The sequence below is a fragment of the Ochotona curzoniae genome, unplaced genomic scaffold (assembly GCF_017591425.1).
Source record: "Ochotona curzoniae isolate NIBS_2020 unplaced genomic scaffold, NIBS_Ocur_1.0 contig_2294, whole genome shotgun sequence".
Lineage (NCBI taxonomy): Eukaryota > Metazoa > Chordata > Mammalia > Lagomorpha > Ochotonidae > Ochotona > Ochotona curzoniae.
In genome coordinates, this window is record NW_024465405.1 from 5,004,642 (window position 1) to 5,017,879 (window position 13,238).

General features: G+C 52.2%; 1 protein-coding gene across 5 annotated transcripts in view; it reads left to right on the forward strand.

Annotated features, from left to right (window-relative positions):
* Nucleotides 1–927, forward strand: part of UBE2F (ubiquitin conjugating enzyme E2 F (putative)) — a 37,897-nt gene extending 36,970 nt beyond the window's left edge. For 4 of the 5 annotated variants that reach the window (XM_040972358.1, XM_040972356.1, XM_040972359.1 and 1 more), the window contains one exon: nt 383–927. In XM_040972358.1, coding sequence (XP_040828292.1) covers nt 383–433 — 51 coding nt within the window. In that variant the 3' untranslated portion in view covers nt 434–927. The remainder of the gene's footprint in view (nt 1–382) is intronic. The other variant, XR_005883124.1, reaches the window with a different exon arrangement.
* The last annotated feature ends 12,311 nt before the right edge of the window (nt 928–13,238 follow it).

A 13,238-nucleotide genomic window follows, 5' to 3' on the forward strand; every position in this document is an offset into this window, starting at 1 on the left:
TGCCAGGGGTTGGCGCCCATGGCACGCCCACCTGCTCTGCTCACTGTGGATCCCCCCGAGGCAGGCTTATGTGTCTGTGAAGGGCGGGCAGTGAGTCCCTGTTTGTGGTTTAGAGAGTGTTGGCCTGTGATGTTGGCCCATCTGTAGAGAGTGGATGGACCAAGTGCCCTCCCGTAATGCCTGCTGCTCATGTGTGTGCCCCAGCCCAGTGTCTCTCAAACAGCAGACAGCAACTTGGGGGGAGGGTGCTCAGAATGCCAGGTTGTCAGTCATTTGGCCACATGGTGCCCAAGGCCAGACTGTCCACACAGGGCCTTCACTTGGGTCTGACCTGTCTCAGGCCCCTTCTCTCCACTCACGCTCCTCTGCCCTGTCTGCACAGGAGGACTTCCGGAACAAAGTGGACGACTACATCAAGCGTTACGCCAGATGATGAAGAGGAGTACAGGCGCAGACCATGTGCTGCCGTTTGATCGACAATGTGTCTCGAACGTGAAGCAGCCCATGGCAGCCCCTCCTCCCCCGTCCTCACGCTCCCTCTCAGGCCCCTGGACTGTCCCTGTCCTGTGGCTGTGTGGTCCTGAGAAGACCATCTTCATGACTGCCCATTGTAGGTGGAGAATGCAACATAAATACAGCAAGAAAATGTGTTTGGGCTTCTAAGGCGTTGTCTGCTTCCCTTAACATGTTCACTGTTGAGACACTGCTGTGTAGGCTGTGGGGGAGTGGAGATGTCCTGCCCGAGTGACGCTGGCCGAGTGCTCAGTGGAGCTGCAGACGGGCAGGGAGAGCCGGCCACAGACTGACTGGATCCCGTTCTTGTAGCTGCTGCCTCGGATGCTGGCCCTGTCCCAGAGTGCAGCCCTTCACTGTAGATCTCTTACTGAAATGCATATTTTATTTAATGTAAGTATATTTTGGAACAGATTCGTAATTTGTATTTTTTTTTTTCCTCATTTACTTTCTATTTCCATTGTGTAGAGCAGAAACAAAGATGCTGAGTCGAACACCTGTTAGGGGGAAATATAAGGAAAGTGGCAGACATCGATTCTCGGCCTTTTGGGTGAGATCAAGTGTAGACTGTGGCAGACACACTGTTCATTCTCAGCACAACCAGAGTCCAGAGCTCTCCGAAGCTACATCTGGATGATAAAAATAAAGACAAAAAAGGCCCCATTCTCACATGCTGTCCGAAGGAACCTGGCCAGATTGGTTCCTGTGGCGGGGGGTTGGGCTGGCCGGAGGGGGCCGTGGGATCCAGGAGTCGGCAGTGGCCTCTTGCCACGCTCAGCTTCATTCACGGCAGAGGAGGAGCCACTGCTTTACTCCAGAGCTAGCCGAGCCAGGAAGTCAAGGGCCGATAACATGTGCTTTCCTTTGCTTCCCGCCTCTCATGCTCCACTCTGGTTTCCAGCCACCTTCAACCCCTGGGCTCTCCCACCTGCGCCTTCTCTTCACTGACATTCTGCCTCACTGTGGGTCAGGGTCGTGCAGATCTAGCTCTGCTTTCCATTGACAACAAGCAGTTACACCCATTAGATGGGAGAGTGGTCCCCTGCTGATGGGCTACTGGGCTGGTGCAGATGAAGTGGGCTGTACCTCACAAGGGCTGGGATGGGCGCTGCCCCTGACATGCACTCAGGGGTCCTCTGCCCAGTGGGTCAGAGGCCAGCAGCCGTCCTACCCCCAGGATGGAGTGGCAGCACATTGCAGCTGCCTGGCTGTGGAGTGGCAGGTGCTGCGGGGGCTTTCTCACCAGCACCTCCCTGGAGCAGTGCCTGCAGCCCTGTCCAGGGGAAGCGTTTATGCAGGCCAGGAAAGGGCGCTGCCTGGGCCCCACTGAGGGCAGTTGAAGCAGCTGTGAATTCTGGCTCCAAGCACTGCAGAGTAGAGGATGTTTTGATAATGATCAGATAATAAGTATTATTAAAAAAAGAAGAAAGAGACATGTGATTTTACTTGAAAAGCAGATATTACAGAGAGAAGGAGAAAAAGATCTCCCATCCACTGGTTCACTCCCCACACAGCCACGTCAGCCAGGACTTCTTCTAGATCCCCATGTGGATGGATGCAAGGGCCCAGAGCTTTGGGCCATTCTCCACTACCTTTCCAGGCCATACTGAAGAGCTGCATGGGAAGTGGAGCATCCAGGACTCAAACCAGCTCCCACATGGGATGCTAGTGCCACCAGAGGGTTAGCTGTGGACTCGCCGTGCCAACCCTGAGAATAGATGCTCTACAAACGGCATTTCCAGGGATCGGTCCTCTCCTGCCCAGTGGAAGCCCTTGGTGTTATTTGTGCTCTCGCCCTCTTCTCAGAGCAGCGTCTCTGGCTCTGGTCCCAATGCTCCAGCCTGCTGCCTGATACCAGCTACCTTCTGATCTGCCTGGAGCGCCGCCAGATCGGCCAGGCCTGGATGTGGCTGAGCACGGGCAGGCCAAAGGGAGTGGAGCTCAGACACCAGGTGAATGCCCAGCGCTTCCTGCTGCTTGCTTGGCTCTTGGCCGTATTCCAGATAGTTGGTGACTCAGTGCTCAGGATTTGCTGGTGAGTCACCTGTGTTTCAGTTGCTAGGTAGACCCCTAAATGAGCAGCTTGCATCTTCCTCAAACAGCAACAACTGTCAGTTGCTTGTTCTCCTCAGAGAACGTGTCGCTGCAGTAGGGAAGTTCATGCAGACACTTGTGGAAAGCTGCCTCTTGTACCTGACACACTTGGAAGGTTAAACTTTCCAAAACCCATGTCCGTTTCCCCCTGGCCTCAATGTCCCTAGGGTTCACTCACTTGTCTGATGTGAACAGGAGGCTGTTCACCGGGTTCTGGGTCAGAAAGACTGATGAGCCTCCTGCTAAGCTCTGGAGGTCGAAATCACCAACCGGCCAGACTCCCAGGCAGTGATGGCCACCACACAGCGGCCTGTGCAGTGAGGGACGCCGCTCTGCCCGGACCACCATCCCTCTGGAAGTTGATCAGCTGTGGGCCCCTGGCCTCGCCTGTACGAAGCAGCAGCCTCCTCGCGGCGTCGGATGCCTTACACACAGTTCCAGTGACCACCAAATGGAGCAGGCTTGTCCCCGGCTGCAGCTTCTGCAGATGCTCCTTCCACTGAGTCTCCGTCATCCACTTAGACCTGGGTGCTCTCCTGGTTTGCTACATCCTGACTTCATAGAACACAGTGTGTGTACACAAGTGCTCTAAGTTCACTCTTGCCTTAGAGCTTAGGTGGCGGATGGGGCACATCCCACTCCTCCTGTGGCCCTCCCCAGCACCTACACCTCGTGGCTTGCCCTGGCTTCCATCTGTCACCAAAATTGATCCTTTTTGTTGTTTGTTTTTAAAGAACTTTAGCTTGGAAAAGAGTTTAAAAAAAAAAAAAAAAACAGCTGGGCCCAGCACAATAGTGTAATGGCTAAGGTCCTCGCCTTAAATGCTGAGATCCCATATGGGTGCCAGTTCTAATCCCGGCAGCTCCACTTCCCATCCAGCTCCCTGCTTGTGGCCTGGGAAAGCAGTCAAGGATGACCCAAGGCCTTGGGACCCTGCACCCGCGTGGGAGACCCAGCAGAAGTTCCTGGCTCCTGGCTTGAGATTGGCTCAGCTCCAGCCATTGCAGCCACTTGGGGAGTGAATCATCGGATGGAGGATCTTCTCTGTCTCTCCTCCTCTCTGTACATCTGCCTTTCCAGTAAAATAAATAAATCTTTAAGAAACAAACAGCAGTGGAAGCATGTGGTGACCAGGCATTGTTGAGGATTACTTCTTACATTGAGTCATACAAAAAAATCCCAGCTTGGGGCTAATTTGTTTTTATTGCCAAATCCCTAGATATTTTCAGCTTATAGCAGGGCCTGTTGGATGTGACAGAGCGTGCTGCTTGAGTTCCAGTGCTGGAGCAGGAGAGAGCTGTGGGCAGCTGACTTGAGTTACCTGCTTGTCGTGGAGCTTCAGGTACCACCCTGTACTTTCCTACTGCATTACATAACCCAGTGTGCAACCTCATGGCCCTTAGCCTCTCATCAGCCTAAGGGATGCACAAGGCGCACAGTGCAAGGTTAGGTTGTCCTGAGCCACTTGTTAGTAACCGTGTCCTGGCCTCTCACCATGCTGAGGTTGGGTGTGGTGCCACGGGTAAAGAGCCTCATTTCTCACTTCTAAAGGCTTCTCCCTTCTTATTCCTAATCTGACTCCTGGGAACAGTGGAGCAGGAGACACACAGGGACTCCGTGGCTCCCACTGCCAGTCCAGTAACAGTGCTGACAGAAACCACGGTAGGTGTGGGAGAAGAGCTGGCTCCATACCTAGGGGGGGACCAAAACTCACCCACCGCCAGAGAGGTTTCTTAACACAGCCACTGGTACACCCTGCTGGGTTCACCCAAACCAACTGCTGCCTTGAGGACCCTGGCCCCCGAGCAGTGGTGGGACATCCTGACACAAAGTCCACTCGTCTAAGTCCACAGCTCAAGTGCTGCTGCGATGAAGGAGATGCCACCAGCTCCACGCCTCCAGGGTGAGCACCGCTCTCGCTGCCGTGAGCAGTCCTGCCTCTCCTGGGAGTCCAGGGCTGCTTTGGCCTTCCACAGTGCCCGCATAGCTGACTGCAGAGAAATGCCAATGCAAGCTGCTAGGTACCCCAGCCGTCATCACTGTCAGGTTCAGGTCTGAGCAGTTTGCTGTGGGGGAATGGATGAAACAGCATCCAGGAGACAGGATGATTCTAACTGGTGACAGAAAGCCATGTGTTTGGGGAAATGCAGTGAGTGCCCCTTGGACTTAACACAGTCTCAAGTAGATGGCTAAAGTCGATGGCAACGGGCCCGGCGCGGTGGCGCAAGTGGTTGAAGGTCCTCGCCTTGCACCCCCGGGATCCCATATGGGCGCCGGTTCTAATCCCGGCAGCCCCGCTTCCCTTCCAGCTCCCTGCTTGTGGCCTGGGAAAGCAGTCGAGGACGGCCCAAAGCTTTGGGAACCTGCACCCGCGTGGGAGACCCGGAAGAGGCTCCTGGCTTCGGATCGGCATAGTATCGGCCCGTTGCGCTCACTTGGGGAGTGAATCATGGGACGGAAGATCTTCCTCTCTGTCTCTCCTCTCTGTATATCCGCCTTTCCAATGAAAAAATAATAAAAAAATAAATCTTTAAAGTCGATGGCAACAAATGTAGCTCTGAGAAGGAGCTGCATGGAAACTCCACAGCTGCTGAGAGCAGGACCAGCTGGTGCTGAGGCATGGGGCAGTGATGTGGAGGCACGTGTGAGGACTTCTAGAATGCAGAGGACAAGCATGCGTGCCCTCAGAGGGAGGACGGACAGAGGGAGTCTGCTTGCAGCTGGAGTGACAGGGAGTGGGTGTACTCTCAACCCGAAACCAGCACCCTGAGACAAGTGAACAAAAAGGAAGTCTCTAGCTCAATATTCGATGTATAGGAAACCCAGTAATGATGAAGCAAAAGAGAAGGGACAGGTAGTGTGGCGCATGAGTTAAGCCACTGCTTGCAAAGCTGGCTCAATTTCCAGCTGCTGCACCCGAGAAAGCAGTGGGTGCTCTGGGATCTTGCCACCCAAGTAGGAGGCCTGGGTGGAGTCCAGGCTCCTGGATGCAGTCTGGCCCAGCCCCAGCCACGGCAGCTGCTGGGCAAGTGGGCCACCGATGCCGTCTGCCTCTTTCTTAGGAGAGAGACTCTGGTAAATAGTTTTTAAAATTTGAATATGCAAAGACAGAACTGAACAAGCTTCCTATTTTGGCTCAGTAGTAGTAAAAGTGAGAAAAGATGAGTAACATGAATAGAATTTGCTCAATCTGAGCAGCACAATAGACAACAGCCTCAGGGGCCTATGGGACAATCATCAAAGACCCAACATCTATAGCAACTGAGTCCCAAAAGGGAAGGGGCGGGCCAGGGAGTAGTTGAAGAAATAAGGCTGAAAACATTCAAACTGGTAAGATTCACAAATCTGGACTAACCACAAGCAAGAGAAGGAAGAAACAGCAAGAAATATCATAAATTAACCTGAAAACTGAAGGGAAAATTGAAAGCAGAGTGGAAAGCCACAAAACCTAGAAGGGGACACCAGCTTATGAGACGTTCCCCTGGGGGAGTGAGGGCCAGAAGGAAGCACCATGACATGATGGAAGTGACTCCAGCAGCAAACATTTGTCAGGAGTGAAAGCCAAATCAAGACACGGGATGGCCACAGCACAAGAATGTCACTGGCACACATCCTTGTTAAGATTGGCTAACGAGGGCCCAACGCAATAGCATAATGGTTAAGGTCCTTGCCTTGAGCGCATCATTGCACTGGCCATTGTGGCCACCTGGGGAGTGAATCATCAGACAGAAGATCTTCCTCTCTGTCCTCCTCTGTACATCCACCTTTCCAATAAATTAATGTTTAAAAAAAGAGAGATTGGCTAATGAGAATTCTCACAGAGGGAATCACATGAAGATGGAACATTTAGAAATCACACATGGTGATTAAATAAATTTTACTGTCTGGTGCTCCATACAATGATATTGAAAGAAGTGGGTGCCGGCAGTATGGGATCTCAGGCCATTGCTCCACATGCGGCACAAGTATGCTGGTTCTAATCCCAGTTGCTCCACTTTCAATCCAGCTCTCTGCTTATGGCCTGGGAAACAGTGCAGGGTGGTCCACGTCCTTGGCCCCTGCACCCACCTGGGTCACCCAGACCCTCCTGGCTCCTGACTTCAGCCCAGCCCAGCTCTGGCCATTGAGGCCATTCGGGGGTGAACCAGCAGATGAGAGATCTGTCTCTGTAATGCTGACTTTTAAAGTCAGACAGAACAATCTTGAAGAAGAATTAGAAATAAAACGGCACTAAGATAAAGCGAGATGTCATCTGAGGTGGTAAGACATGCTACTAATAGACTCATAAGTCACGCGTGACCCTCTGCGCCCGCGGGCTCCTCCCACATCGGGGTGTCCCATTCACGGATCTTACCAACGGCAGAGGAGAGAACATACCAGGCTGTTTTCTTCCCTACACGGCTGTTCACAAGCGCGCACGTTGTGCCGGAGGGTGTGCAGTTACATGTAGATGCCATGGCACTTGCGTGAAGGTCTCAAGTACCAGAAGACTGGCATCCCCAGAGGGTTCCAGGACCAACTCCCTCAGATTCCAAAGGATAACACATTTCCCAGCAGAGCTAAAGAAACTAAACAAAGAGATGCAAAGTGTGAATAAGAATATTTCCATTGAAGTTGGCAAGGAATTTCTGAAGATACGCTCCCAGGTCACCTTTTTCAGAACCTTGGAAATTAACCAAAGGCTCTCAGCAACCAGAGTGATTCCACGGGAAAAGCGTCTAAATCTTGGTAAGAAGAGAGAGGTCTGTGAAAGGAAGTGCAGCAGACATCCCACCTGCTGACTCCCTCCGCAGTGGCCACGACAGCCAGGCTAAGTCAGGAGGCAGGATGTCAGGGCCCACGCATAGGGCGTCTGCTGCCTTGCAGGCACGTGGGTGGACGTGCAGCAGAAGGAAGCAGCTGGGGATGTGACATGGGATGCCAGCATGGCACGCCACAGCTCACCATGTGCTGCAACACAGTGCCACCCCAGGTCTGTGGCACTGGAGCCTATACACTAACTCCATTCCCTTGGAACGAGCAGCCTGGGGCACCAGAGGGAGCCACATGACTGCACGACACTAGGCGATCTTAGTGGAAGTTTGCTGAGGCAAAAACACTTCCCAGATTGAAAAACACAAAATCAAGACACAGAAATGAGATCGAGTTCAGACACACTAGCAGTGAGCCACTCAAAAGTGAAATTTTAACTATTCTATTTGCATTAGCATAAGCTTCATAAAACTACTGAACAGCATAGCAAGTAAGGCCTAAGTAGATGGAAAGCAGCCTGCACACATTGGCGAGGATAACAGGAAGACAGCAGGCAGCCCAAGCTGACATACAGGCTCAGTGCAGCCCCCGCTGACACAGGCTCAGTGCAGACTTATCAAGCAAATCAACAACTAGGGGATACTGACCAGGCAACACATTTGGGGAAATCACACTTTGGGCTTTCAAAACTAAAAGCCACGAGCAAGACGTCATGGCAGTGCCACATGCAAAGATATGAAGACCAGTCGGATGGGGTCCTGAAGTGCATCCGTACGCCAACAGCCAATTCATGTTGGCTGCATATCAATACAAACAGGGAAAGAATGTTGCTGTGAAAGCTGGGATCTTGTATTCCTATCAGCATATACTTTTGTATAGGGTGTAAACTTACATTTAGCAAGATGAATTACAGAGCTAAACATGTAAAACTATTAGAGGAAAACATGGGCAGAACCATGTGAGCTTGAGTTATGTAAAACAAAACAGACCAAAAAAAAGTTAACAACAGAGGCTGGCATTGTAGCTTATCAGGTAAAGCCACCACCTGTGGTTCTGGCATGCCATGTGAGCACTGCTTCAAGTCCTGACTGCTCCACTTCCAATGCACCACCCCGCTGCCCCTGGCGAAGCAGTGGAGAAAGGTCCTCTGAATCCATATGGGAAACCTGGAACAGGCTCCTGGATGTGGATTGGCCCAGCTCCAGTTGTTGCCACCATTTGGGGAGTAGACAAGCAGATGAAGATCTCTCTCTCTTCCTGTAACCCTGTCTTCAAACAAGTCTTTTTTTTTTTTTTTTTTTGGGAAAAATGAGTAACAGATTTGATTAAAATTTTAAAATGTATGCTTCAAAGGACACCACCAAGAAAGTGAAGACTGGAGTCGGTATGGTAGCAGCAGGCTAATCCTCTGGCTGCTAGCATCAGCATCCCACATGGGCACCAGTTCCTGTCCCAGCTGCTGCACCTCCCAGCCAGCTCTTGCTTATGGCCTGAGAAAGCAGTGAAGGATGGCCCAAGTCCTTGGGACTCTGCATCCATGAGACCGGGAAGATGTGGCTCCCAGCGTCCCAGCAGCTCAGCTCTGGCTGTTGTGGCCATTTGGGGAATGAATCAGCAGGCAGAGACTTCTCTCTCTCTCTCTCTCTGTGAAGTCTGCCTTTCCAACAATAAATATTTAAAATGGAAAAGGTGAAGACCACCTACAAAATGGGAGAAACATTGCAAATGATATCTGAAAAGGATCCACCATGCAGAGTTCATAAATCTTACAACTCAACAATGAAGCTCAATGGCTTCTAGGAGTTGAGGACTAGAGGAGCAGACAGTATGGGAGTCTTACTGGAATAAGGCTGAGTCCTCGTCACAGTACAACTATTTTGTCTTGATTGTGTCCATGGATACATGAACCTACACATGCCAAAAACTGGCACATGTGCAAATACACAAATGAATGCAAGGGAAATCCTGGAAATTTAGATTACTACAATAAGTTGCATCAATATCACTATCTTCATTTTCACATCTGTTACATCAGCCTATAAATTTACAGTGATCTCAATAAAAAAATTTAATTATACCTAACATTCAACATGGTCAAATTTAATGACTAGCATTCAATAAAATTTACAAGGCATATCCTTGCAGAGCCGGAGCTGCTGGAGGCTTAGCTCTCTTCCATGAGCTCAGGGTCTGGGACTCGCGAGGGGGGCTGTCAGAACAGGCCTGATATCACACAGGTGTTACAGCCCCAGCGGCAGGTAGGGAGAGGGGAGGAAAAAGCCCCAGGCTAGCATGGTGTGCCCGTGGGCCATGCCTGGGGTTTAGTGCAGGCACCGCACTTGTGTCCCAGGCAAGTGGAGAAGGAGGGTTCTAGACCTGCACGTGTGCCAAAGGACTGGGTCTGGGAAGCTGTCCATGATCTTGGGTCTCTGGTGGGCAGGCAGAGATCCAGACCAGCATGCCACTCCACTGGAAGACTGGGCTTGGGGAAACTGGCCTGGGGAGCCCATGTCTCCTGGGAACAGGAACTATGGACTGCCCAGGGAAGGGGGTTCGGAGATGGGAGGAAGGCAGGACCACTGAGGGAGCATGTTGTAGGTAAGGAATTGCTGGTAAGCAGGGGGGATGACACTGAGCCGTTTGAAGGGGGAGAGCTGGAGAACTTGTGGGTCAGACTGACACACCTGCCCAAGTGAGAGACTGTCGTGGACACCGAGCCCGGTCACCAGAACAAATGCCAAGAGTCGAGAGTGGATGCTTTGCAATCAAGCATTCAAGCATTTATTCAGGCAAGCACACACCAAACAGGATGGGGGAAGCCACCGAGAGTGCCTCTTGACTTCAGTCTCGTGGAAGTCTGCTGGGCCTTTGGCTCCGGTCTCGTGGGAGCCTGCTGGCTTCTCTGGCTCCGGCCTCGTGGGAGCCTGCAAGTTCGAGTGGAAGCCCAGGGGCTTTGGCTCCAGTCTAGTGGGAGCCTGTTGGCTTCAGTAACTGGGACAAATGCATGGGTTTATATACAAATCCAGGGGCAAGGCAGGCGGTTGTTTACAATGTTTTGATTGGTTATTACATGTTATCTATCAGTAACACTTGCTTTCTCTCAATTCTAACAAACATGCATATTCATTCTCAAAACATACATATTCATTAGTATACAATTGTTTCTTCTTTATCATTTTTACCATGACATGCTTACGTACATGGTGGCTTCTTGACAAAGGTGATAAGGGGAGGGCTTGTGCGCCTAGGAGTCTCTTGACAGGAGCGGTAGGAGAGGAGGCCCCATTTCACCAGTAGTTTAGGAGGATGGAGTCACCTTTGTTAAAAGACTCTAACATACACACTATATCCATTATTAAGTCACAGCATAACTTGCAAAGGAGGTCTATTATTGCAGCTATTTCTGGGTCATCAATTTCTGATAAAACTATAACAATATTGAGGATACAATTAAGATTATTAATAGTACTCCAACCCATATTTCCCAAAGCTCCATTTTTATTTATGGTCATGTTTTGCTGGAGCAATGTAAATGTGAAGTACTTATAGTCAGACTGTTCCTATCAGAGACCTGAGCTGGGCTGGTTAGCATTGATCACCACCACCCACCTGTGTACACTAAAGCTAGGACTGGGGGAGCCTACTGGTAGGGCTAGAGCACAGTACCCACCAGCGAGTGCTAGAACAGGGGACAGGCAATGTTAGGCTGGGCCACAACACTAACCAGCACAGGAGAGCCCGGTCGGGGGCAGATTCTGTGGGGGGTATGTGGGCCCACACTGTAGAACTGCAATTTGCACTGGTTTGCTTAAGAGCTGGGGTGGGGACAGACTGACTTAGGCATAACCATGGAACCCTCTGACACTCATAGGTACTGGGGTTGGAAACAGGGCAGGCTGGTCCAGGCTGTAGCCCGGTGCTCTCAAGAATAGGATGGGGGTGGACCAAGCCGCAACATCCACCAATACATACAAAGGCCAGGATGGAGAGGGCAGACAGGTGAGGGCAAGATCTGCACCTGGGAGTGGGCCTGGTCGGGGAGCTTGGGAAATTCCCCTATGGGCTGTAACTTCTGCTGGCAAGCATGTGATTCAGCCTTGGGTTCTAGTCAAGCCTGGCAGGGTTGGTTCTGGAGTGGGGGCAGACCAGGGAGGGCCCAGGCTAACCTTAGCTCACGGGCATATGCAGGAGCCAGGCTGTGGTGTGGGTCGTGCCAGACGAGGCTATCAAACTTAGCAGTTTGCATGAGTCAGGGATTGGAGCAGACTGGGCTAGGCTACCCCAAGCCTGATTGCTGCACATGCTGATGTATGCAGCCATTTGCTCTAGTCCAGCCTGCACCCCGTTCAGTTCTTGCACACGTCAGTGGGTGCTGCAGACTAGCTCAGCCCAACCAACCCCACTATCCAGAACACAGTCATGCTGGCAGGTGCCGCAGCTTGACTAGGCCGGATTACCCAGGCCTGGTTTCTCATTTTCACCAGTGGGAGCTGCAGCATAGCAAAAAGGTGCTTACAATTTCCCTTTATGGTCCACTTTCAGCCCCAGATCTTGCACTGTCCAGGTGGTTCTACAGTCTAGCCATGTAGGACTTGCCCACAGTCCTAGCGCTTGCCAGCTGATACTACAGCAAAGCCCAATCATCCTGCACTTACTCTGGCTCCTGCACATGTGACAGTGGGACCAGCCTGACTCTCCCACTAACCCAGCTCACATTCAGGCCGATGAGTACTGCCCCCGGTCCAGTTCTCATGCCCACCGCAGGGACAGTGACTCAGCAGGGGAGTCCTTGCTGTCCTCCTACTGGGTTCACTCCCTTCCCCTCATGTCTTACATGTGCTGGTGGATGCTGCAGCACAATCTGGCATGGCCTCTCTTACCTCAGCATTCACCAGTAGCTGCTGCAGCCTGAATTGGCCCATGCTGGCATGTGGTACAGCCTAGCCCAGCCTGGTCTGCCCCCAGTCCTGGTACTAATGTGAACTGGCTGATGCTGTGGCCCAGTCTGGCCTGTCCTGTACCCCGTCCTGGCCCTCATATCTGCCAGTGGGTGGCTTGAGCTGGACCAGCCTGGCCCGCCCCCAGACCTGGCCCACATGTATGCCAACAGGTGCTGTAACCTAGCTTGGTCTGGGCTGCTCCCAGCCTCGGTTCCTGCACTCATCTGCAGGGACTGTGTCCTGACGGAGTTCCCCAAGCGCCTCTATCGTGCCACCTTCCAGATCTCACATGCACAAGTGGATCCTTTGTCCAGCCTGATTTGGCCTACCTCCTGTCCTGGCAGGAACAGCAACCTTGCCTGACCATTCTGGCTCTTACTGTTGGGTGCTACAGCCCAGCCCTGCCTGGCCTACCCCCAGACCCAGCTCTTGTGATATTCAACAGGTGCCGAGACCTAGCCCAGACCAGTGCTGGTGCCTAGTCCAGTCTGGCACATCCCAGACCCAGCCCACACCTGTGCCAAGGGATACTGTAGCCATGTCCAGCCCAGAGCACAGCCCCTACTCCAGCTCTTACAGTGGAACCATAGTCCAGCCAGGCGTTCCCTTAGTTCCCCAGCCAGGCCTGCGCCCAGCTAGATTCCTAGGATTTTGTGTGTACTAGTGGTTGCTCTGACCCAGCCCAGCATAGCCCATCCCCTGTCTTGGCCTTTGCCATTGGATGCTGCAGCCTGGCCTGTCCCCCGCTGCCCCCAGACCCAACTCACTGGTGGGTGCTGCAGCCTATCCCTGCTCAGCCTGCCCCAATCCCTGACTTCCATATAAACCAGTAGGTTTGATAGCCTAGCCTACCTAGCCTGGCATGGCCCACCCCCATCCTGGCTCCTGCACATGCTAGTGTACTAGTTTGGCCTGGCCCTACCTGGTCTGCCCCCCACC